The following is a 24355-nucleotide window of genomic DNA, read 5'->3' as shown; positions in this document are numbered from 1 at the left end:
CTGTGGGAAAATCAACATCCCTGCTGGCGAACGACTCTCTGGTGTGGACTTTTGAGGGCAGCCCTCACACTCCTGTAAATAACTCCTCACCTATGCTCTGTGAGAAAACCCAATTGCTTCCCCAGATGAACTCTGGTGGCGCTGTGCCTGTTTGTTGTTGGGTCCTTAGGAGAAGTAAACATGATTTACCTCCCACATCCCTCCTCCAGGAAGGAACTGTGGTAACACTAAGAGCAAACCGTGGGTAAGGGACCCAGGACACAGCAGCCTGTAGGCAGGGTACAGAGAACAGCTGCACCCCTCCCTTCCCTGTGGAGCTGTGGGGTTCCTTCTGCGTGACTCCAGCTCCTGCAAGCCTGCTGATGTTTTACATGCTTTGCAAGTTCATGAAATTGTATGTTCCAACTTTCCCCCTCCACGGGTAAATGGACTGAGGTCTTCTTGTCAGGAAGCGTTTGTCTGAGTGATGAAATCTCCATGGTTAAGCACACGCAGTCCATATCAATGTGGTGCTGCTCAGCGGTTGTCCCTTGAAAGTCATGCAGACAGCTTAGGAGGCAGGTATGCAGCCTGGCCGTGAAGGAGGTATCTGCTGGGGGAGGCTGAGTCCTTTACTATGCTGGGTACAGGACATTCATTCCATGTTCCGCTCCTGATGCTGACTTGGGTTTGAATCCCTGCGGCTGAGGGAGAGGGTCCTCATCTCTCTCTCTCTCTCTCTCTCTCTCTCTCTCTCTCTCTCTCTCTCTCTCTCCCTCTCTCTCTCTCTCTTAAACTTTATTTTATATGCATTGATGTGAAGGTGTCAGGTCCTGGAGATCTGAACTTACAGACAGTTGTGAGCTGCCATGTAGGTGCTGGGAATTGAACCTGGGTCCTCTGGAAGAGCTGCCAGCGCTCTTAGCCATTGAGCCATCTCTCCAGCCCCAAGGGTCCTCATCTCTAACAGGGGTATTTGGGGGACTCTTGAGAGAAAAGGCTGAGTCCACAAAGAGTGGATGGTGAGCAAATGCTGTCCGTGTTCTCAAGTGACACAACCCCTTGGACTCTAACTCAGTCTGAATGTGAAATGAACATTGTAGCTCCTAGTGTCACAGACTGATCTGTGTCCCCAAATTCAGTTTGAAATATTAACCTACAGGACTTCAGTTGCTTCATTTGGAAGCAAGCTACTATGGATGTGATTAGTTAAGGAGAGACCCCCAAACCCCACGTGACTGTGAAGAGGAGGAGGCAGCGTGTTTGTACACCCCTAGATTTTCTTTTCTTATATATACACAGAATTTTAAATTACATTAAATTTAATTTATTGTCTATTTGTTGATTTGTGGGCTTGGCAAGCATGCATGCCACAGCACATGTCTGGAAGTCAGTGGACAATTTGCAAAAACCATTTCTTCCCTTCCACTTTGTGGGACTTGGGGTTGATAACTCATGTTATCAGACTTGTCAAGTGCCTTTAGCTGTTGAGCACTGGCATAAAAGGGAAACAGTCTCTGGAAGCAATAGGGACATGTGTAATTCCTGCAGACTCCCCTGCCCCCATCCCCAGGGCTTTCTGGATGTTGATGCTGCGTCCTGGACAGACCCCCTAGCTCTTCTTCAGCCTTTCCTCGCTTTAATAATGACGGCTTGTAACTGTGTTGTTTCCCTCGGTATTATCTACCCTCACGCCCGGTGTTGTTCCACCTCTGTCTACTTTTGCTGCTCATTCACACTCCTGCGTCTAAAGGGGTCAGGTGGTACCCACCAAGCGCATCCTGTAGCATTCTGCATCGCACAAATGTAGGTGTGTTTAACTGAGCAGCCTTTTCCATTTTGAGGAAGGAAGCTTTATTTACTTTGGTACAGCATCCCACAGCTTTCAGTGAGTCCTATCCCTTGTTTTCACCCAATTACCTGAGGTTCATTTCCTCTTTTTATCCATTTCTTCTTTCTTGTTTTAAGATAGGGTCTCATTCTATCCCAGGTTGATCTGGAACTCACTATGTATCCAGGCTAGCCTCAAACTCATAGTGATCCTCCTGCCTCATCCTCCTGAGTACTGGGATTGCGAGTATAAGCCACCTGACCAACCTGCCTCCCTCCCTCCCTTTCTTATTTGGATTTTATTTTGTGTATGGATGTTTTGCCTGTATATATATATGTATATGTATATATGCATATATGTATATGTCTGTGCATCACTTGCATTCCTGGTGTTTTTGAAGGCCAGAAGAGGGTGTCAATTCCCCTGGAACTAGAGTTACAGATGGCAAGTCACCATGTGGGTGCTGGGAATCGAACCTGGGTCCTCTGGAAGAATAGCCAGTGCTCTTAACTACTGAGCCATGTCTGCAGCCCCTGGGTTGGGACAGGGTCTTATATATCCCAGTATCTTAGAGTTTCTGTTGCTGTGACCAAAAATAACTTGGGGGTTGGGGGAAGTTTGTGTCATCTTACATTTCCAGGTAACAGCCCAGCACTGAGGGAAGCGGAGAGGGGGCGCAGGAATTCAAGCAGGGCAGGGCCCTGGAGGCAGGAGCTGATGCAGAGGCCATGGAGGAGTGCTGCTTACTGGCTTGCTCTCCATGGTTTGCTGAACCTGCTTTGTTATCGTGCCCAGGAGCACCTGCCCAGGGGCAGCTCCACCCACAGTGGGCTGGGTCCTCTCAGGTCAGTAATTAATCAAGACAATACCCCATAGTCTTGCCTACAGGCCAATCTTAGGGAGACATTTGCTCGACTGTGGTTCAGTCTTCTCAGATAACTCCAGCTTGTGTCAAGTTGACATAAAACTAAGCTGGCACACTGGGTTGACTAGAACTTGCAATGTAGCCAAGGATGACCTTGAGTCCTGGTCCTCCTGCTTCTGCTCCTTTGGTTGCTGTCTTTCACACCTGTGTGTATTTGTCAGCCATATTTGTTGCTCTTGGAAGTATGGCTTTGACAACACCCTGCCCCCACGACAGGCTCTCTGTCTCTGGTCCTGGATTCCAACCACAGAGCCCTGTTTCTCTCTGCTTTGTCCTTCCCTCAGCATGCCCAGAGACTTCCCCCTAAGTATCTCACACTGGACTCTAATGGTGCCCCAGAACATTGGTTCTCAACAGCCAGGTGGCCCCCACACACTCCCCTCAATTCAGCAGTCCTTGTTAAACATGTGCACCCAGCAGTTTCGGGCTGAATGTTACTGCTTGCCTGGATGAACCTCAGATGACAGGAGCTGGTGGAGTGAGACTCTCCAGTTATCTAGGGTTCAAATCCTGTTCCTCCTGCTCTGAGACCATGGACACTACTGGAACTACACTTAGGGGATAGTGTCAGGCCCGGGAAGTAAAGCTCCCTCCAATAGACCTCATGAGTTCCTATCCTCTCTCCACCCAGTGGTTCCTGGAGTGCCGAGCCAAACCTCCCATTATAGTAGGAAAGGCTGAAATGGATGAGCACAGGCTCAGCACGTGAGAAGCTGCAGCTTCCAAAGGGAAATGGTGTGGGAGCCCACAAAAGCTTCCTAGTGAGAGCTGAGCTTGCTTTACACAGCAGGGCTGCATTAGGGGATGGCTTGACCTCGTGCATGGTTACTGGTGTTTGGAAGGGTCTGCACTTGGCTGTGCTGGGGGAGGTCTTTTGCTCCACCCTTTGGCATTCCTTTAAAAGCCCTGTAGTAGAGACAGAAGGGGCTGGTGGGTTTGGACCCATGTCCTCCTCAGCTATCTCATTTCTATCTATTTCTATTCTATTTCTATCCACATACTTCTCACTTCTCCCTCCTCAAGAGTACCCTGGGGGGAAAAGTGGGAGCTGGTCTCCCTCAAAACGGTTGGCTCTTTCCTCTGGTAGTATTTCTCGATTTCTACTGATTGCTTTGTTCCTGCTCTTCTGCTGGCTGCAGGGTCTAGAACCCGCCAGGTTGGCCTCCCATAGGGACCACCCCAGTCCCCACTGTCTGCTGCACATCCTCATGACCCCCATGCCTCCACAGGTGCAGACAGATGACACACTCCGAAGACCTTCCCCAGATCTCTGTGGTCTTCATCTTCGTCAACGAGGCCCTTTCTGTCATCCTGCGCTCAGTACACAGTGTGGTCAACCACACACCCTCCCAGCTCCTGAAAGAAGTCATCTTGGTGGATGATAACAGTGACAACGGTGAGTGGGTACCGTGCCTGAAGGGCAGCAACGTTGAGCTCACAGCTTTGCAGCTGTGGACTGGCTCTCGGGGGTGTAGACTCCTGTGGCTGCTCCAGCCAGCGGCTTCTACTAGGATCTTGAAGTCTTAGAGTTGACTTGCCAAGCTTTGAGGCAACAGCCTGGAGGTACAGCCAGGGAAAGCACCTTGCTGAGTATCCTCTCGACCTCTGTTGGCAGCAACACGTGGGGTTCTGGGCTATAACCCTTTGCTCTGTCTTTGTGTTGTTGGGGTGCAGTTCCTTGTGCCTCTTCTTCTCAAGGCAGCTACCAGTGGGCCTGCATTAGTCACTTACACCAGACAGAATCAACTTAAGGAAGGGTCTATTTTGGCTCACAGTCTGAGGGTATATAGTCCGTCATGATGGGGAAGGCATGGCCGAAGGAGTGTGAGGCAGCTTGTCACATCCACATTCAGAAGGCAGAGAAAAATGAATGCTGGTACTCAGCTCAATTTCTCCTGTTTTATTTAGTCAGGACTCCTGCCCATGGGTGGTGCTGCCCACAGTTAGGTTGGGCCTCCCACCTCAACTAACCCAATCAAAAAACTCCCTCATTTAGCCATTTTCAAGTACGTGGTTCAATGATATTGAGGATATCCAACCACCACCTCTACCTCAGAACTCTCTCTCTTCTCTCCTCTTCCTCCTCCTCCTCCTCCTCCTCCTCCTCCTCCTCCTCCTTCTTCTTCTCTCTCTCTCTTTCTTTCTCTCTCTCTCTCTCTCTCTCTCTCTTTCTCTTCTCTCTCTCTCTCTCTCTCTGGTCTTTTGAGCCTCATTCTGAAGCCCAGACTAGCTTGGGATTTACCACACAGCCTAAGCTGATCTCAGACTCACCAAGATCCTCCTGCCTCACCTGCTTGAGTTCTGGGATCACAGGCATGAGCCACCATGTGTTGTCACAGAAACCAGTTCTTTACCTGTCCCAGCTGCCGGCACCTTCCTCCTGCCCCTCTGTGGATTTGACACTCATAGGCATTTCATGAAGACAGTCAAACCTCTGATGTGTGTCACTTGGCACTATGTGACCGTCCCTCCATAGTGCGGCAGTATTAGAGTGTCCATCTATCTCATTAGGACCAAGTGGCTCCCTAGTGTGGAGGGACCTTGCTGGCTGCCCCCTATTTGCACAGGACTTCATTCCTGTGCACAAGGACCTGGCTGGACATCCCCTCATCTGCACAGGGTCGTCGTTCCCATTTGCAGCGCAGTGGCTGGCCCTGCTGTCTACACCACCTCTATCACTGTGGTCTGAGTTGTTCTCAGTTCCCCCTTTGCTCCCTTTAGCACAGCAGTACCAGCTTCACAGGACTGGAGTTTTGTCCTCCCATAGTCTTGCCAGCAAGCTGGCTCCCACCCAACCTAATGTGACCTCACAGAACCTCTTGAAACTCTGATTTGGGAGCAAGACTCACACATCCCAGTCGTGACCTAGGCTCTTGCCAGCATAGCATGCTGACACACATCTCTTTCCCCTTTAGTGGAACTCAAGTTCAACCTGGACCAGTACGTTCACAAAAGGTACCCAGGCCTCGTGAAAGTGGTTCGCAATAGCCGTCGGGAAGGTCTGATCCGTGCCCGGCTGCAGGGATGGAAGGTGGCCACGGCTCCCATCGTCGGCTTCTTTGATGCCCATGTGGAGTTCAACACTGGCTGGTAAGGGCTGGGGTTCATGAACACATAGACATCCTGTGGGGATTCAGAGCAGAGAGCACCTAAGGCTAGGTGGGGCTGTGGCTCTGGAGGTTTCCAGAGATGGTCTCTGTGATAGGCCAAGCCATTTGGCATAAGAGGGGTTGACCTTGTGGGAAATTCTAGATCAAGAAATTCTAGGTACTACTTCTCATTCAGGGGAAGGATTGGGCTCAAATGGGAAACCAAGGGGACCCTGTGGCCCATCCTGTGGTCACAGCAGCAAGACATCTATTACAGGAGCAATCTATCCCTACAGAGTAGATTAGGATCCTGTGGTCCATTGAGGCAGGGACCTGTGCCTGCTTGCTTCTTAGATCAGAGTAGGCCTGTGTAAGCTCAAGACATCCATAAGGGCTGAGCACCTCAGAGTTTCTGTTCTGGAGTTTCTCATGTTTGTTCAGCAAAGGATGCCTTGGAGGACAGTATCTTTTGCTTAGCAAGGGACCTATATAGGGAAAGCCATGTGAGAGGCTTGGGGCCAGAGCTGGCTCCTTGTCCCATGCCGCCAAGAAAGAGTATGTCCCTCCTGCTGACCCTGAGCTTCCTGACTCAGCAAAGCCCTCCTCTGATGACCAGGGTCCCCAGCCATTACTCTCTGCAGGGTGTGCTGTACCTGGAGGTGTGATCACCTGTGATATTTGTTTCTCATATGAAGAAGGGGGCGTTAGAAACCCTGCTTGTGCTGTGCTCTGGGACTCAGTGTCTCTGTGCTTGTCAAGACTGCAGAGTGACACCGAGCAGTGGTGGCACATGCCTTTAATCCCAGCACTCGGGAGGCAGAGCCAGGCGGATCTCTGTGAGTTCGAGGCCAGCCTGGTCTCCAAAGCAAGTTCCAGGAAAGGCGCAAAGCTACACAGAGAAACCCTGTGTCGGAAACCAAAAAACAACAAAAGACAACAGAGTGACATCTGCCGTCACATAGGCGCATGTCACATGAGCAACTGGGACCTTAAGCCACTTTAGGCCAATGTGGTGTGGGAAATGAGAGTGGGCACCACGGGGTGCAAAGAGAAGAGTAGAGCAGAGGAAAGGTGGCCTAGAATAGCACTGCCCTGGGGATACCATGACCAAAGCCCCTCACTGGCTGCTGAAGGTAGCTGGGTTTTGTACTCTGCCAGCTCAGGCACCTGGATCAAGGTGCTTTGGGGCTGTATCCCTCTGAGGCTCTAGAGAGGGTCTTGCCTTCTCTCAGCTCCTGGTGGCCAGGTGTCCCTCAGCCCGTGGCTGCACACCTTCTCCTCTGCTGGCCTTCACGTGGCCTCCTGTCCCTTCTTGGAGCCCTGGTCATTGGCTCAGCCTGTACCAGGCCTGTTGAGATAGCTGGGGTATCACAGTAGTCGTGGCTTGGATGCAGCTTCTCTTGTACGCCTGTCTGAGAGGTGTGGAACCGGGAAATGTTGTCCAACAACCAGGAGCTCAGAGGCACGCTGCACTAACGAGTGGATAGTTCCACACAGGTGTGTGTGCACTGATCCCTATGCAGCACTCAATCCAACCCCCAGGTGGACACCATGACCAACTTCTCAGTTTAAGAGCGGTGGCCTGGTGAGATGGCTGACTTTGATCCCTGGGACCCACATGGTAGACGGAGAGAATCAATCTCTCTAAGCTGTCCTCCGGCCTCCACACATACACTTTGGCATGCACATGTGTGTGTATACACACAATAAATGGCATGCATGTAGGTGTGCACACACAATAAATAAAATGTAACTTGAATTTCTTTTCAAGAGGTGGAAAAAGTGATACAGAAACTCTGAGTTTTAGTCTCTCTCAAAAATGGGACAAAATGGACAACTGGGTGTTCCCTGGTGACCTGGCCCTGGGTGGGTCCTCACTGGGGACCATGAGAGGCCTTGTGAATACCCTTCTGCAGGCTTGGGTTGCTGGTTGTGGTCAACAGGTTGTTTGACAGACCTGGCTTTCTTCTGCTCCTCCCGTGCCTCCCTCCTCTGCCACTCTGCCACACGATGTTATTGTCACCTCCTTGAATCCTATATCATCCATTATGTGTCATCATGCATCCTCCCACAAGAATCGCCTCCTACCGTGGTGTGGGCTGTGCACCGCACAACTGACGCTCTATCTACCGTCAGCTCCCCAAGGGATAGTGGGCACCTGGGAGAGCTGAATTTATCAGTCAGAATGCAATGCTTAACCTGTATAACTCATTTTTATTCAATTGGAAACTCCATTATCTGCGAACAGCATCTTCCTAGCATGGCCTTTATTGCAGGTCCTACCTGTTAGCAGACATGGCATTTACAATCTCTCTGGTATACTTTGTTCATTCATTCATGGATGAGGAGGTGGGTCAGCAGAGGCTCCCAGAGGGACAAGGCTAGGCGCTGGCCCCTCCCCATATCGCCCGATTCTTGATCCTTCCATCTCTAAAGCACAGACCCTCAGCCCACCAGTCACCTCAATCTCAGATATTAGGTGAACCCTAGTTTGAATGCAGCCCTCCAAAAGGAACCTTGTCCTGTGGCAGACAATGTGACCCCAGAGGCCAGGTCTGTCCCTGCTACCTCCAAGATACTGCCCAGCGGATGTCATAATGAAAAAGCCAACTGTTTCGACCCTTTGTTTCTGCCCTTAGAGCCTCTCTTGCCTGTCTCTCCCATGGCATCCTGACCCCCTCCACCCATGCATACTGGGCCCATGGCTGGTAAAGCTGCTCCATCAGTGTAGACCTCCATCCCCTCACCCTAGCGTCCTCCCACTCAGTGCCCAGAACACTCCACACTGGATATCATCTAGAACTGCAGAGCTCACCCCACTCACTGCTTCCTGTTTTCCATACTGCGTTTCACCTCCCACACACCCTCTACGCAGGCCTCATCAGCCACATTCCCCTTAACCGTGGCTTGTTATGCAGGCTGTGCATGGCATACAGTGTATGTAAGCACCACGAGGCACAGATTTTTTTTTTCTTCTGATGAAAATCTGTTTCAGCAAGTGTGGCCCACAATAGGTACCTACCACAGGTACAGGAATGGAGGGGAGAATAGGATTAGGCTAAGAAATCTCTCTGTGCACCCCAGGGCCCTGGCGGATCCATGAAGAACACTCAGATGTCCCTGAGCCTAGCACTGACCAGTCAAGGCCCAGCAGGCTTTGATCAGGGCATCAGGGTCAGTCATTTCTAGGAGTCCAAATCTGCTGTGACTGGGTCCTGTGCGCAGCAGGTGGGGGCTAACCAAGCTTAGATACCAGGCCCAGTTGAAGGGTCTGCACTCATGGCCAGTGGCCTGCCTTCCTTGGGTTGCTGAGGGTTCTGGGATGGCTCTTGTTCATGGCCAGTGCCTTCCGCAGGGCCGAGCCCGCCCTAGCACGGATCCGGGAGGACCGCCGGCGCATCATCCTGCCAGCCATCGACAACATCAAGTACAGCACATTTGAGGTACAGCAGTATGCCAGCGCTGCCCATGGCTACAACTGGGGCCTGTGGTGCATGTACATCATCCCTCCACAGGACTGGCTGGACCGTGGTGATGAGTCAGCACCCATCAGGTGAGCGAAGATTGGTGTGAGGGTGGGGAGGTGCCATCAAAGATGGCTGAGGACCAGAGGGAGGGTCATTTCCTTGAGGAAGCCCCATCCTGGCCTCAAATGAAACATGTACACCTTACAAGGAACAGGGACTGCCAAGACAGTGTAGCCATGGCCGGGGACAGGGCTGGCTCAGATCCAAGTTCAGACTGATGACCAGATTAGGTTGTGGCTTGATTGTATGAAGTTGGAAGAAGGAGAGGCAGACATAGAGAAGGAGACAGAGAGATTAAAAGACATGGCACTGTGGGGGGGGGGGTGTCAAAGACAGAGAGACGGAGAGGGGCCAAGTGAGCGACAGAGACTGAGACAGAAACAGACGAGACAAACAGACAGTGACAGGAGGAGACAGAAAGACTGAGAGAGAAAGGCTAACGGTCAGAGATGTATAAACAAAGACAGAACATAGAGATAGAGACTAAGAGGGAGACAGAGACGCAGACAGGAAGGAGACGGAGAGATGACAGAGAAAGGCAGAGGGCTGAGGAGGCAGCCGTGGAGAAGCCCTGAGCATGGTCTGAGAGGGCAGCCCCTGGCTATGGATTGTGTTCAGTAAAGATACTAGTCTGGCCTCACAGTGCCCTGTGGGACAGTTACTGTTAGTTTGCATTGGTTCCTTAGACTTGAGGAGAGGAGGTTTAAACATTTTAAAAATACATGATGCCGGGCTGGAGAGATGGCTCAGAGGTTAAGAGCACCAACTGCTCTTCCAGAGGTCCTGAGTTCAATTCCCAGCAACCACATGGTGGCTCACAACCATCTGTAATGAGATCTGGCATCCTCTTCTGTATACATAATAAGTAAATAGATCTTTAAAAACAATACATGATGCCAGCATTTCATGAGATCCGAGAGCCTCATTCATTCAAAAGAATTATGGGCTTTGCCCAGCAGGGGCCATGGGAGCCTGTTTGTGGGAGACCCTGCTACTATCTGTCGTCCTGCTGGGTTTTGATGCCATCCCACTTAATCGATCTTCTTTCACCTTCCTGTATGGTCACTCCCATGTTTCTGCAGTTTCTGGGTATCCCCAGAACACCCCCTCCCACCACACCCTCTGATGAGCCCCTGGGGGACTCTGTACCCTCACATCTGGCAGCTTGTTCCACTTTCTCCTGGAGACCCACCTGGGTTTCAGAACTGTCTTTGGAATGAGTGAATATCTCCAGGTGCTGCTGGCCCAGGGCACTGTTGCTCACCTTACCCTATCTCCCCCCAGGGCGGTGGGTCTTGGTGGGACCACCTCCTTGCCTTCCGGTGAAAATGTTGCATTCTGGCTACCGTGCTGTGAGAAGCTTCAGTCCCTCGGACCCGTCTCTCCTATAGGAGGGGTCTCCTGGGGGTCTTCCGGGCCAGTGCACAGCTTGACCCTGCAGACTGTAGAACTAGTTGATTGAAGTGCCTTGCTCATCGCCTCTCCACTGGCAGAGAGCTATTGGCGGTAAAATCCAGATGAAATCATTTGGCACAGAGCAGGAAGGGAAAAAAATCATCCCAGAGGAAATGGTTTCACAATGCTAAGACTGAGGAGCTTTCAAAGCTGGCAAAGTGCCATCTCCCCATACCTCCTAGCTCCACATGGTGGTTTCTTCAGAGATGGGCCGGGAGTCTTGCAGTTGTGCTGGCCTGCAGTGGTTTGCTGAGCAGGGATCTGGGCTCTGGGCTTTGCAGCAAGGCCAGATCACAGAGCTTCCCTGAGCACAAGGCGCACAGATGGGTCCCAAGGGGCTCATTGAAGCAGAGAGTGACAGTCTGAAGGTTATTTTTCTTCATTTGAGATTCATTTCATGATCCCAATTAGCAGCAAGATAAATGCTTTGCATGTGACATTTTAGAAGTCGGTGGAAGTCGGAGGCCCGATGGGAAGCATCTCCTACAGTTTATGGCAGGCTCCGGATACCCAAGAGACAGTGAGGAACAAGCTTGCTGGCCTGTTTGAGTCTGGTGGGATGGTGGTCCCCAAACATGTTTGTTAGAATCACCCAGGAGCCGTTAACCTTGCTGCCAGAAACCAGCTAACCCATGGTGCTGAGTTAACAAATACCACATAAAAGAGATGGTCACCTGGCTAACCGCTGGAAAGATGCTGGATGGAAACCCCAGTTGAAAAGATGCAAGTTGAAACCTTGCATAGACACCACTATGGACACAAGGGGATGGCTGAAATGAAGACTGATAATACTTTTTTCTTTTATTGGAGCTAAGGATCGAACCCAGGGCCTTGTGCTTGCTAGGCAAGTGCTTTACCACTGAGCTAAATCCCCGACCCCTGATAATACTTTTTTAAGTGGGTGGAGCACAGAGAAGCTCATGCCTGGGTAGTGGGAGCCACTTTGGAGAACTAGCACGCCATAACTTCCTGTATAATCTGGACAGTCTATTCCTGGCAGGTGTTTTAAACTGAATGAAAACACAAGACTCCCACACAAGTGCTTATAATGGCAATTTTTAGAATAACAGACTCGGTATAGAAACAAGCCAAATGTTTTGATCAGGTGAGTCCTATCTGATACCACCTCCCTCACCCTGGAGGAACAGGCGTCACAGGGGAGAAGATCCTGACAGACATAACCTCCCTCACGGATTTGCCCTTGGCAGTGGTTTGATACATTTGGAGTGCATCACTGTAGTATTTTTCAGGGAGGATCCACTGGGGCCTCAGTCTCTAAACTCTGGAGTAATAAAGATGGGGATTTCGCCAGGCGTTGGTGGCACATGCCTTTAATCCCAGCACTCAGGAGGCAGAGGCAGAGGCAGAGGCAGGCGGATCTCTGTGAGTTCGAGGTCAGCCTGGTCTACAAAGCGAGTTCCAGGAAAGGCGCAAAGCTACACAGAGAAACCCTGTCTCGGGGGGGAAAAAAAAAAAAAAAAAAGGATGGGGATTTCATCATTGCCTCCCTCCCTCTGACACATGAGGAGAGACGGAGAATGCAGTTCTACATCAGCTCCCTCCCTCTGGAGTATGAGGAAATGCAGAGGAGAACCCTGCCAGGTGTCACCTCCCTCACAGTTTTGGATGAGGAGCAACAGGAGGGATCCCTATCAAACATCACCTCCCTCACAGAGTGTGAAAAAGGGTGGGGTATCATCCCCTCACGGTGTTGGATCAGGAACGGCAGGAGGGAGAACCCTGTTGGTTGTAACCTCCCTCACTCTATAATAAAACCAATCCCGATCAGACAGCACCTACTTTGTGTTAGCAGGAATCAAGGGCAAAATCCCTGTCAAGCATGGCTTCTCTCACAGCTGAGGACCTGACTGGATTATTGCTCCTCACCAAGATTACTTCCACTCACACAAGATCTATGCTGATTCCTCAAAAGTGTGATCAGCAAAAGAGTAGAATCGGACTGTGGATGAGACATGCCATTATCTCCTTAATTAAACCAGCTGGGCCAATCAATGACCTAGCTAAAGGGACCACCCTTCAGGAAGGCAGATTCACCTAACACCATCCTAAAAAGATGGGGGGAATAATTAACCCTTTAATGAGATAATGTGCTTTTCCTTCCTGGAAAGACAGTCCCTGGTGCAGTTATAACAGAGCTGCCATGAGGTTTTGTTAGGTCCCCTGCCACCCACCACCTTTCTGAGTAGGGACTCAGAAAGGCCTAACTTTTTCTTTTCTGTCTCTTTCTTTCTGATACTAGCCTACGCCTAGGGGTGCTCTCCCTAACACTTTGGACTTTTTAGCTCTTCCTCTGAAGCCCTCCTCCCCACCATGTGGCTGCTTCTCTGCCATGCTGGCTTAACTCAAATGCAAAATGGCATGGTTCCTCTCCCAACCCCCTTACTTTGAGACAGGGTCTCACGATGCAGCTTTGGATGGCCTGGAACTTGACATGCAGACCAGGCTGACCTCATAGTCACAGAGATCCACCTGTTTCTGCTTCCCCAGTGCTGGGATTAAGGGTCTTGTCTGCCCTTAATAAAATTATCTTTAAGCTTAAAAAACAAACCAAAACCTGACCAGCTCCTAATTAGAAGGCCTACACAGTCACACACCACCGTGTCTGTCCCGTCCTCTATAGCCTTCCGTGAAGAGCTGAGGGCCACTTAGCAGATTGGGAATGAGAAATAACAGAAATTTCCCAGTTTTGAATACTGGTTCTGAACTGACTGCTCATGACCTCCACTCAGAGCCACAGGTCTGCAGGTCAGGTGCCGTGGAATACCCATCACCCCCAACCCCCATGGCTCCAGTGGGTCTGCAGAATCTCCTCTGCCATTTCCAAATGTGTGACTGGAATAGAACATTGGAGTCAAGTTTTACACAAATAATAGAACTCCCGGAAGTGAAAGAGACATGAAAGAGAGAAGTGTGGAAAGGTGGAGGGAGCCTGTGAACCAGGGCCCAAATGTGACCACAGTTTCTTTCTGGCCATTCCCTGACATGGCCTGACTCTTGGTGGCCTGATATACTCCTGTAATGGCCAAATAATAATATTCCATCCTGTGCACAAACCACTCTATTTATCCAGTCAGCCACAGAGCCCACAGAGACCTGCTTTTTATGGTACAACAGAAACACCCAGGGCCTCGTGGGTCCTAAAGTCCCAGAAGACAGGGTTAGAGGCAAGCGATCTGGTTGGGACAAACAGATCACAGATCCCCAGGCCAGGACCCTTGGGGACCTGTTGCTGTGTCTTACAGTCCTCTGAATGCTGCAGAGGTGGAGGTCATCCTTATAATGACCAGGACACGTACCTAACCTGAGAAGACCTCATTTGAGGTATTGCTCGGTTCTTCTCTTCCATCAATACAGCAAGAATTTCTCATGCAAATAAAGTCAGTGCGCCTGACGCCTGTACTGTCGCTTGTGAGTTTACATTTACTTTGGAGCCAAGCAATAATAAAAAGTCATTACTGGCTATAATAGCCTTAGTGATGGGGAATTTGGCACTTCTCTTCTGTGGAAATCACCCTGGGATTGTTACTGTTAAGAGGAGAGACATACCTGTTGTACATTGTGATCATATCTTAACCAATTGAGTTCTTGCTATTAAAATTTTGTTACTGTTAGCTTTGTGGGAAAAAAATGTATCTTTGCACAAATAAAAAGACAACTGCTTTTTAATACCACTGTGTTTTCAGATGATGTTTACTTCTGCCTTTCCAATCGGTGAGAGCAGAATGTTCAGTTAAATTTGATGCAAACCAATATCTCTTCACTCCTTTTATTGGAAAGATTTGGGCCTGCAGAAGGCTGGGGACCAGGAGTCCTGAGCATCCTCCACTGGCTTCAGCATCAGAAGCTGTGACAAGTCCCTCAGAGTGCCATAGTCTGGGAGAGACTAAGCTCTGGATGCTGAGGGATGCCTTTGTTCTCAGGCATGTGGCTCACAGTCCACGAGTATCTTTTGGTCTGTACGTAGGCACTGCTTTTTCCTCATTTTTCCAGTCTTTTTCGGTTTGCCTGGCAGGCTTAGCACACTCCACTCTGTGCCAATCCATCTACACTTGCAAAGTGTCATCAAGATGGTGGCCACTCACTCTTCACCTCTGCCGGATCCTTTATTGATCTTTGCCTTTCCATGCTACCACTTCCCAGGTGTATGTGCATTGATGGATTGATTTGTTTTGTTTTTGCTTTTTGTTTTTAGAGACAGGGTTTCGCTGTGTAGCCCTGGCTGTCCTGGAACTGGCTGTGTAGACTAGGCTGGCCTCAAACTCAGAGATCCACCTGCTTCTGCCTCCCAAGTGCTGCTGGGATTAAAGGCGTGTGCTACCACTGCCTGGCTGACATTGATGGATTTTTGGTAACTAGATAATTACCATATCCATTCATGATTTCAACAAAATGCCAAAAGGCTTTTTGCTACCATTTTTAAGCATGTGGGTTTAAGTTGAAATATTACATGACAGTTGGCAGTTTGTTGACTACAGCTGAGTAGCTGTGTACTCTGTAATGTCAGAGCGTGTCATTCAGACTGATGTCAGTAAAGGTTCATGGAGCTTTTCATAGTGTACAACTTACACAACTGCCCCATGTATCCCTGAATCTTTATACACCAACAAGACAAGACACTGGGGGAGGGGGGGACTCAGGAGGAACATTTGGAAAACAGTGTCCAAGATGCTGTCATCTGTTGGAGTCACACAACCAAAGCCAAGTTCTTGGACTCTGGTCTGCACTGTTCTGCCAGGGCCTAAGGCATACAAGGACAGGTCCATGGAAGCTGGAGAAATGGCTTCTCACAGTACCCAGGACGCACCTGTGTCTGTGGGAACGAGCAGCATGGGGATGTGAAGGGGCAGATTCGGCTGTGGTCTCACAGGCAGGTGGGGGCTCTGGACCACACCATGACGATACCCTCACTCAGTATCTCTCCTTCCCCAGGACACCTGCCATGATTGGCTGCTCCTTTGTGGTGGACCGGGAGTACTTTGGGGACATTGGCCTGCTGGACCCAGGCATGGAGGTGTACGGTGCAGAGAACATTGAATTGGGAATGCGGGTGAGTAGGCTCGGGGCTGGCATGCTCTAGGGAGCCAAGACTGCCTGCAAAGGTGGGTCTGAGGCCCCAAGCTGCTTGGAAGATTTTTTTTTTTTTTTTTTTTGGTTGCTTGGAAGATTTTGTTAGCCCAGCGAAGCTGAAGGCCCAGTGGGAGTGCTTGCCAGCGCTTTTAAAAGTGAAGCTCTGCCTACGAGCCGATCAAAGCAGATGGAGCTCATGTGTCTGTTAATGCTCCAAACTGTCATTTCCTGTGTGATGCACACTGGCTAGTGGGGTTGCCTGGGCAAGTCTCATCCTTAGAGCAAGGGGCCCAGGTGGACACAGTGGGGAAAATGTTAGATACAGCTCAACACACCTACCACCTTGGTTAGAGGGGGAAGGCAGAGCATCCACAGAAGGTGCCGGTTCCTCTGTGAGGGGAACATGGGAACAGCCTGCAGTGGAGGTGACTGACAGAACTGAGCACAGGGGCCTTGTTGCAGAGCATGGACTTTGACTTCAAGCAGAGAGGTTGTGGAATGGAGGAGATTAAGCAGCCATGAGCCCTTGTGCAATCCCTGTGACTCAGATGTGGGCACAGCCCTTACCCTGAGACTTTGCCTCTGTATCCCTAGGGCACTTGGAACCATTAGCAAGACACACTGAACGCCTCATAGCTGGGTTTTATGGCTACAGAGGTTCCCACATCTTGCCTTCTAGAGAAGGAAATGACTAGAGAAAAGAAAGAGTGTCCCTTATAGGGGAAGACAGAGTAAGAAATGAAGCAGGGAGGAGGTGGGGGCACTACCCACAATGAAGACATTTAGGAAAATACTCTAGTGAGCCACAGGATCCTGGACAGCGAGGCAGGATGTGGCAGGCAAGGACCGGCCAGCGCAAGGCTCTGAGGCAGCATGGGTACTCGGTACACACCCAGTTCATGAAGTAGGACCTGGAGCACTCCAAGGATCCTGATATCTTCTCCCAGGATCCCTCTGACTTGTGGGATGGAAGAGGATAGACAAGGAGGACAAGACATAGCTGAGAGAAGAATTGAGGAGATGGAGGTGGTGGGCAGAAGAGGAAGCCATGAAAAGCGGCTTCCCTGCCATATTGCTCTTGTCCATCTAGAAGGACAGAGGTGTCTCAGAGGTGTTGGGGCTGACTGCAGGTGATCCCGCAGACCCTGAAGTCCATTCCAAGCTCAGCATCCATGCAGTCCTGTCACTCTGAGAAAGACCTCACTGCAGCCTAAGGCCAAGCCAGAAGGGCCTGGGACTCAGCCTTATCTCAAGCTTCAGTTCTGCATGTTTTGTAGAGAAAACAGTTGTCCAATGCTTTTTTTTCCTCTCTCTCTTTTTTTTTTCAATTCTGACAATGTTTTGTTTTATCCTGAAAAAGAAAAAAAAAATCAGGTTGGATTTGGAGACTGGCGGTCAGGGTTCTGATTATGCTGGTAAGGCTCAGGGGCAGAGGCTGTATGGCAGGCCTGTGCTAGGCTCTTGGCCTCCTGGAGGGCAAAGAAGACTCAGATGAAAACTTGAGGTCAATTTAGAATTTAGCAGGAAAAAACAAAACAAAACAAAACCAGCAACAGGTAAGCTGTGAACTTTCCAGCCGTTAGAGAATGGAGAAGATAAGCAGGTGTGGAAGTCAAGGTCAGCCATATGGTGGCAGGCAGCAAGGCTGTGGGGATGGAAACTTTAATAAAAAGTGTTTAGGGAAGCCCAAAGCATGCATTAGAGAGTTGAAATGCGTAGTTAGGCTCTGACCAGCATCCCAGATTAGAAGAAGAAAGGGAATCGATGAATCTTTCCAAGTCGGAATGCACAAAGGTGGACGGACCCAGGAGAACCCCAGGCTCATAGGGACGCACTAGGGGGCTGAAATTCTGGGAAGGAATGTCCTTTTCATTGAGAAATCTCTCTGCACACTTAGAGATGAAGAAAAGTCTTTACCAAAGTGACAGGCCAACCGGCGCTATTAGCCAAATACGAGTTGGCTGCTAATAGAAGATTTTACTTAGTAAAACTTAGGCTCATGCATTTTACAGATCCTGTCATCCTTAAATCTCTTTTAGGTCCTGGCCCCCAGGTCACACTTGGAACAATTTAAACAGAGACAGGAAAGAGACTGCACGTCTGGCCACTTGGGCAGATGGGAGATTCTGATAGCAATGATATTGCCAGAATGATTTCTTAAGTACGTCAGTGTTGTTCTTTTCAAATAATTGTTACCTAGGTTCATCTTGCCTGTCTGGCAGATTCGTGCTTTTCTCAAGAAGAGAACTGGGCACTTTCTGGCAGGCCAGGAATTAACTCTGGTTGTGGCTCAGCACTGCCCCCTTGAGCATGTCCGAGGCACGTTTTTGGGATGGGTCTTAGTGAACATTTACATCCTAGCCTTGTAAACTTGGTTATCTCTAACAAGCCTGGTTAGCATACTACTTACCTTTGGGTCATTTGGGGGTCAGCACCCCCTTAACTAAATTCTACCTTGTGTGATTTTATGTCTCCTAAGCCAATCCATTAACAAATACTTTATATCAGCAATTCTGTTGCTTTTTTTCTTCTACATCAGGAAAAGTACACGATCTTAAAGTGAATCCACTTTCCTAGGGGTGGTCCTGCCCCTGCCCTGCAGGATTAACCGCTAAGGGACAAGACGAGGGTGTGGCTCCACCCAGAGATAGATCTCATTCTGTGCAGAGACCTGCACACAGAATTCAAGAGGGGGCAGTCACTGGCGCATACGCCACAGGCCCCTCATTTGTACAGCACACAAGTGAGCCTAACGTGTATGTTCTATTTTTGTTTATGACTGCATTTATGGGAGCTTTCACTGAAACAGTTTCAGCAAAATAAAATAAATCACAGAAGAAGGAAGAAAGGGTAAGGGCAGAGAAGGGAAGGGATGGGCTAACACAGCATCCTTACAAAACCCTGTGGAGCTGGGCAGGAAGAAGGCCAGCATTCCTCTGAGCCAGGCCACTGCCAAGAAGCTCTGCTTCCCTGCCCCACCCTAAGGCTGTTTTCATTGTTAAAGACTGGAGTCTGGATTCCAAAGCCCCTGCAGGGATAAACTTATCCAGGGAACCCCCAAACCAGAACCCAGCTCTGGCCTATGGAGAGGAAATAAGGTGACCTGCTTTCCTACTCCCACCCCACCCCCAGCCCCCGCCAAGGACCCAGTTTGATCCCTCTGACACCTGTGTGGCTCCAGGTCCCTTTAACTGTGGGGGCAGCCCCTTGCTGAGGTTCTTTTTCTTAGAGAATCCACAGGAATCTCTGGTCTTCCCAAATGTGAATGTTCCCTAGCATTGTCTCTAAAGAGTAATCGATGTAAGATGGCTTCTCCAAGAGCCCTCCCTGTGGTGTGGTTCCAGAAATTTCCAGAGAACGGGCATCTCTGCAGTCAGCAGCAGCAATCATAGAAACTGTTTTGCCTAGATCAGTGTCGATCTATCTGACCCTTCTGGCTGTGCTCCGGTTATATGTGTGGACAAAGGGGCTTGCAAATGTGGAGAGTCAGGGCACCCTGGAATTTGGGCAGCTGCAGTCCGACACCATCCCCACTCATTGTGCCTGGGTGATCTGGAAACAAACAAGGAGCCAGGACCAATCCAAGCTAGAGAGAGCAGAGGACGTGTGCGTGCGTGCGTGCGTGCGTGCAGCAGTGGCTGGCACTTTACAGGGTGCCTGTGGCTTAGTCTGGAATGGGACAGGTGGCGCAGGGGTGGTTGAGAGGGGACAGAGTGGCTCTTAGGAACCGCCGGTGGGGGTGAGGGTCATGGTCTTCGACATTTCTTCATTCTTTAAGCAGGTGGATGTAGAGTGGCTTTCTCGGGACAGAAAGCTGTTACTGGGGACTTGGAAATAATGACAAAGGCAGTCAGGAGCAGGCAGTGGGGTGACCATGTCTGGAACCCATCTCCATGATGACTCAGGAGAGCTGGCTTTTTTTTTTTTTTCTTTTTTCTTTTTTTTTTTTTTTTTTTTTGCCATCTGCAGTGAGGGCAGCTGCCATGCCTAGGCCTTGGAGTCTTGGTGGACTCACATGCTGTGTCCCGGGACTCTGCACTGACCTGCAGTCCTTGTCATCTCTTCTCATTGCTATGACCGAATGCAGAATAAAACAACTTACAGAAAGAAGGAAAGAAAGGTGTATTTTGGCCTGTGGCTTGAAAGCGCAGCCTATCATGGCAGGGAATCACAACAGCAGGAGCGTGGGGCTGCTGACCCCATGCGTCCATGGTCAGAAAGTGGAGAGAGGTGGATGCTTGGTGCTCAGCTGCTTTCTCTTCTATTCAGCCCGGGCCCTCAACAGATGGGATGGTGCTGCCCACATTCAAGGTGGGTTGTCCCTCCTCAGTTAACCCAGTCCAGAAACTTCCTCACAGATGGGCCCAGAGGTTTTTGGGTTTTTGTTTTTTGGTATGTATGTATGTATTTATTTATTTATTATTTTATTTGTGTGTGTGTGTGTGTGTGTGTGTGTGTGTGTGTGTGTGTGTGTGTATGTGGTGATTCTAAGTCTTATCGAGCTGACAATCTAGATTAACAATCACACACACACACACACACAAAGTCCCAGAGCCTACCCCACTGGATGATGGATGCCTCTGCCTGTCCAGGACCCATGCCCCCACCCACGGTGAGAACTTGGATATGGCCATGGTGTCTCCGAGGATCTATTGTCCTGTTATGGCTAATGTATTTATGGGCTCTGGTGTGATTGACCACTGAGGTTAAGAGCCATGCTAGGGAGATACTGAACACCTCATAATTGAAATGCTTGTCTAACCTTAAGCTGCAGGGCCAAATTGCTCCGGACACTCCAGGTGGAGGCTTGTGACCCTGGGCCTTAACTACCAGTAGCCCGATCACTCGGCAGCTTCTGTGATCCTCGGCTTCTGGCTGAAGTAGATAGTGGCGGCAGACATCTGCAGAGCAGCTGAAAGTGTCACCTTCGAGCAATACAGCTCTCAAGAAAGCCTTAGGGGCCGGGGGCCCTTTGACCTAGAGTGACAAGAGTCATAGCTCTCGGGCGTTGGGTGTCAGGATCTTTAACTCTCTGCAGTTCTTCCAGCAACCGGGGCCCATGCTTCTCATCTATGGCTCTTTTTTTCTTCCTTTTTCCAATCTCGACTCCACCCGCTCTCACTTGCCCTCTACCTCTGCTCCCTATGTTGTTTCTGTCACTTTGGCCCTGTCCCTCCAGGGAAGTCTTGCTGCCTCATGTCACCACTGCATCCCGAGCTGCCTCTCCTGTCCCACAACCACCACCGTCTTGTCTTCATGGTGCCAGTTCAGCCTGTTGCTGTCACATCTGGGGGACAGCAGAGGAGGGATTCTCCTCCCAGTGACTCACAAAGTGAGTTGAACAGTTTGCTTTTATAGCCAGGAAGTGTGTGTGGCCAGGGTGCTTGTACCAATTAACCGCAGTCCTTTGTACAAATTGAGGGCTGTGTTTACCCCAGTCACGGCAAAACTCCTCTTGCACCAGCCATCTCCTGTGCAAATGGATAATGATGTTGCGCCTATCACAGTCCTTCTGTGTGTATAGTGCCCCTAACCACTGAGCCATCTCTCCAGCCTCTAGAACTCACTTTCTCTAAGTGGCTCTACAGAATATGAGACCCTGTTCTTCATCCTTCCTTGTAAAATCAGTTTCAAGGCTCAGGCCAGTCCCCATGGGATGGGCCCTGGGTCAGCTGAGATTCTCAGTGTAGGGTGGAAAGCATGGCCCACTCTGCAAGCTGCAGGCAGTTTGCTATGCAGGAACAAGCGCTTGAATTTCTCCTCTGCAGCTGGCTTTCCAGACCAGACTTTGTTAGATTTTTGTCCTGACCTTTATTAAACCTAATGGACGAGACAGAATCATTTCCCCCTAATTGGCTCCAGGACTTTCCTCATTAGGGGACGTGCAGACGGCATCCCCACAATCACAGGGATGAAAATTGACCTCGGGACCACAGAGTTTCTCTAATTGGGTTGAGTTGATTAGAAAGGCTGTGTGGGCCATCATATTAATCACAGGTCAGCAACGGTGGGAACAGGGAATGGCTGACAGAGTGTGGGCCTGTGGCTGCAAACCAGCATCCTGAACAGGTCACACCCCAAAGCCTCTATGCTGCAGTCCCTCTAACAGGGACACTTTACCCCACAGGCCTCACAGCTTGCCTGTTCCTTCCCGTCTCTCAGTTCAGGTGTCACCCCCAGAGTCTCCCATCTTCCCAGCCTTCCTCTTGGAAATCCCTCAGCCCATGGTGGCACCAAGGACCTTCAGACTTGGGAGATGCAAATGCTCTACACTGAGCTCTGTCTCCAGGCCTTGTGAGAACAGAATTCTAGTCAAAGAGGAAGGAGAGGAGGCAGGAAGTTGAAACTGAGCAGTTAATTTGATGAGCACTAACAAAGTGTGTGTCTGAAGCAGGGAGCAGGCCATTCCCCAGGATGAGATTTGAGGCCCAGGAGCATGTCTGCTGGGAGAGCACCTTGGAGTTGTGTGTCAGATCTGAGGTCATTACCACACTGATGCTACTCACATTGCGGTGTCTCAGCTGACGCCTGCAAGAGGGTGGCCTAGAAGCAGCCTGCTGCCAACTCATGAACTGCTGCAGGCTGCTAAGGGCTTTCCAGGAGCACTGGCCACACAGCCCAATCAACTCTACCGCGCAGGCAGCAGGGCTAGCCTGGACCACACTATGGCTGTCTCGAAGCTGTCCTCGTCACGGAGAATGCCTGTTGGACAGGCATGGCCCCAAGCTGAGCCTCTTTACCTACCAGGTCAACATGTCAACAAGCCCCAGCCGTGGCTAGCGGGCATTGCCTAGGGGAAGAGGATGGCGGGTGTCTGCTGCCTCAGGCATGGAAGCAGTGTCACGTGTCTTCAGAGAGCCCCCAAGACTTGCATTCAGGCTTGCCTGTGCTTGCTCATATGCTGCACCACTGTCTCAGCCTCAGTTTCCCCATGCATTGTAGAGGAGCGCATGAGAACCAACTCCTGGGGCTGGGAGAGTATTAAATGCAGTGGGAGCTGACGGTGGCTGTGGCAGGTGCTTGCCCACCTTCTAATCCACTGTTTATTCCCTTTATGAACTCGTGATGTGAACGGCAGTGGGGGGAGGGGACACGCACTGGCTCAAACAGAATTGAAATTGCCACAGTTTGTGTCAGGTGTGCCCCCGCTCGGAGCCTGCTGGTGGATGTGCGTGTGCATTGCCACGTGTGATTGATGTCTGTACCTTAGGCGTGGCCCTGCAGCTATCCTTAGGTGACCCGCTGGGACTGCACATCCGCCGCAGACATGTGTCCATACGTTCCTCGTCTTCTTTCACATGCTCAGACTCATGGGCTCTGGCACCTACCTGGCCTGCATGTGTGGATTCTCTGTGTCACCAGCTGACTACCCACATGGCTCAGTTAACCCCTTATGATATGTCTCTGGAAATGGAGTCTCCCAGCCAGACGAGGCTTGTTTGTGCCGCTTTTGATACTAATGTTAGGCCCCTTTCTGCCCCCAAAGGGATATATGTGTGTCTATATGTATGGTATATTTCAATGTGAGTATATGTATGTGTGTATCTGTGAATGCATATACATGAATGTTTTGTGTAGTATATGTGTGTGCATGTGAGCACATGTGATATTTGTGTGTTTGCATGCATATGGTATGTGTATATGACTATATAATCTATATGTCTATGCGAGTGTGGTGTGTACATGTGTGGAATGACTGTAGTATGTGTGTATGTGTGTGATATGTCTGCGCATGCATGTGGTATATGTATACATATGCATGCACATGTGTATGGTATATAGTGTGGTCTTTGTGCATATGTATATTGTGTGGTGTGTGTATGTGTATACATATGTATGTGTGGTATGTGCACATATGTATGATGTGTGGTATGTGTGTATGTGTATACATATGTATGTGTGGTATGTGCACATATGTATGATGTGTGTGAATGTGTGGTATGTGTATGTGTGTGTGGTCTTATGGTATACATGTGTGGAATGTGTTGTGTGTATGACTGTGTGGTTTGTGTATATTTTTTTGTCAGTGATGCCTGAGGGAGGTCATTGTCCCGGCCTGTGTGTGTGTGTGTGTGTTCACCATATGTTTTTCTTTCCCTGGCTGGCTGAATAGCTGTTCTGCCCTCGGGGACATCAGCTCCTGGGTGGTTGTGAAGCCCCTTCCTGCTGCACCTGGCCTTCCTCTGGGCATGGGGCTTTTCCCTGTGTTTTCTGGAAGAACAACTGGAAGCCAGCAGCCCTTTAAACACCGCTTCCATGCTAAGAACATGGTCAGTGTGCAGTGTGTGCTTGTAAAGAAGTGAGGTCCTGTTACACACTGTTATAAAACAGAGGTCCCTCTACCCTTCTTCACAAGGACATGTACTCTCTCTGTGTATGCAAGTGTGTGTTGGTGTGTATACATAGGAGTCAGTGTGTGTTATGTGTGTGAATGGTGTGTGTGTGTGTGTGTGTGTGTGTG

At 50.0% G+C, this 24355-nt stretch overlaps 1 protein-coding gene across 3 annotated transcripts in view; it reads left to right on the top strand.

The window, feature by feature from the left end:
• The window catches only part of Galnt9 (polypeptide N-acetylgalactosaminyltransferase 9), a 73771-nt gene that overhangs the window by 39659 nt on the left and 9757 nt on the right, over positions 1-24355 (top strand). For 2 of the 3 annotated variants that reach the window (XM_036171969.1, XM_036171970.1), the window contains 4 exons: positions 3965-4131; positions 5651-5825; positions 9180-9377; positions 15757-15874. In XM_036171969.1, coding sequence (XP_036027862.1) covers positions 3965-4131; positions 5651-5825; positions 9180-9377; positions 15757-15874 — 658 coding nt within the window. Of the gene's footprint in view, positions 1-3964; positions 4132-5650; positions 5826-9167; positions 9378-15756; positions 15875-24355 lie in introns of all 3 variants that reach the window. The other variant, XM_036171968.1, reaches the window with a different exon arrangement.

The sequence above is a fragment of the Onychomys torridus genome, chromosome 22 (assembly GCF_903995425.1).
Source record: "Onychomys torridus chromosome 22, mOncTor1.1, whole genome shotgun sequence".
Taxonomy (NCBI): Eukaryota; Metazoa; Chordata; class Mammalia; order Rodentia; family Cricetidae; genus Onychomys; species Onychomys torridus.
The sequence above is the reverse complement of the archived record's forward strand: the minus strand, read 5'-3'. Positions and strand labels throughout refer to the sequence as shown.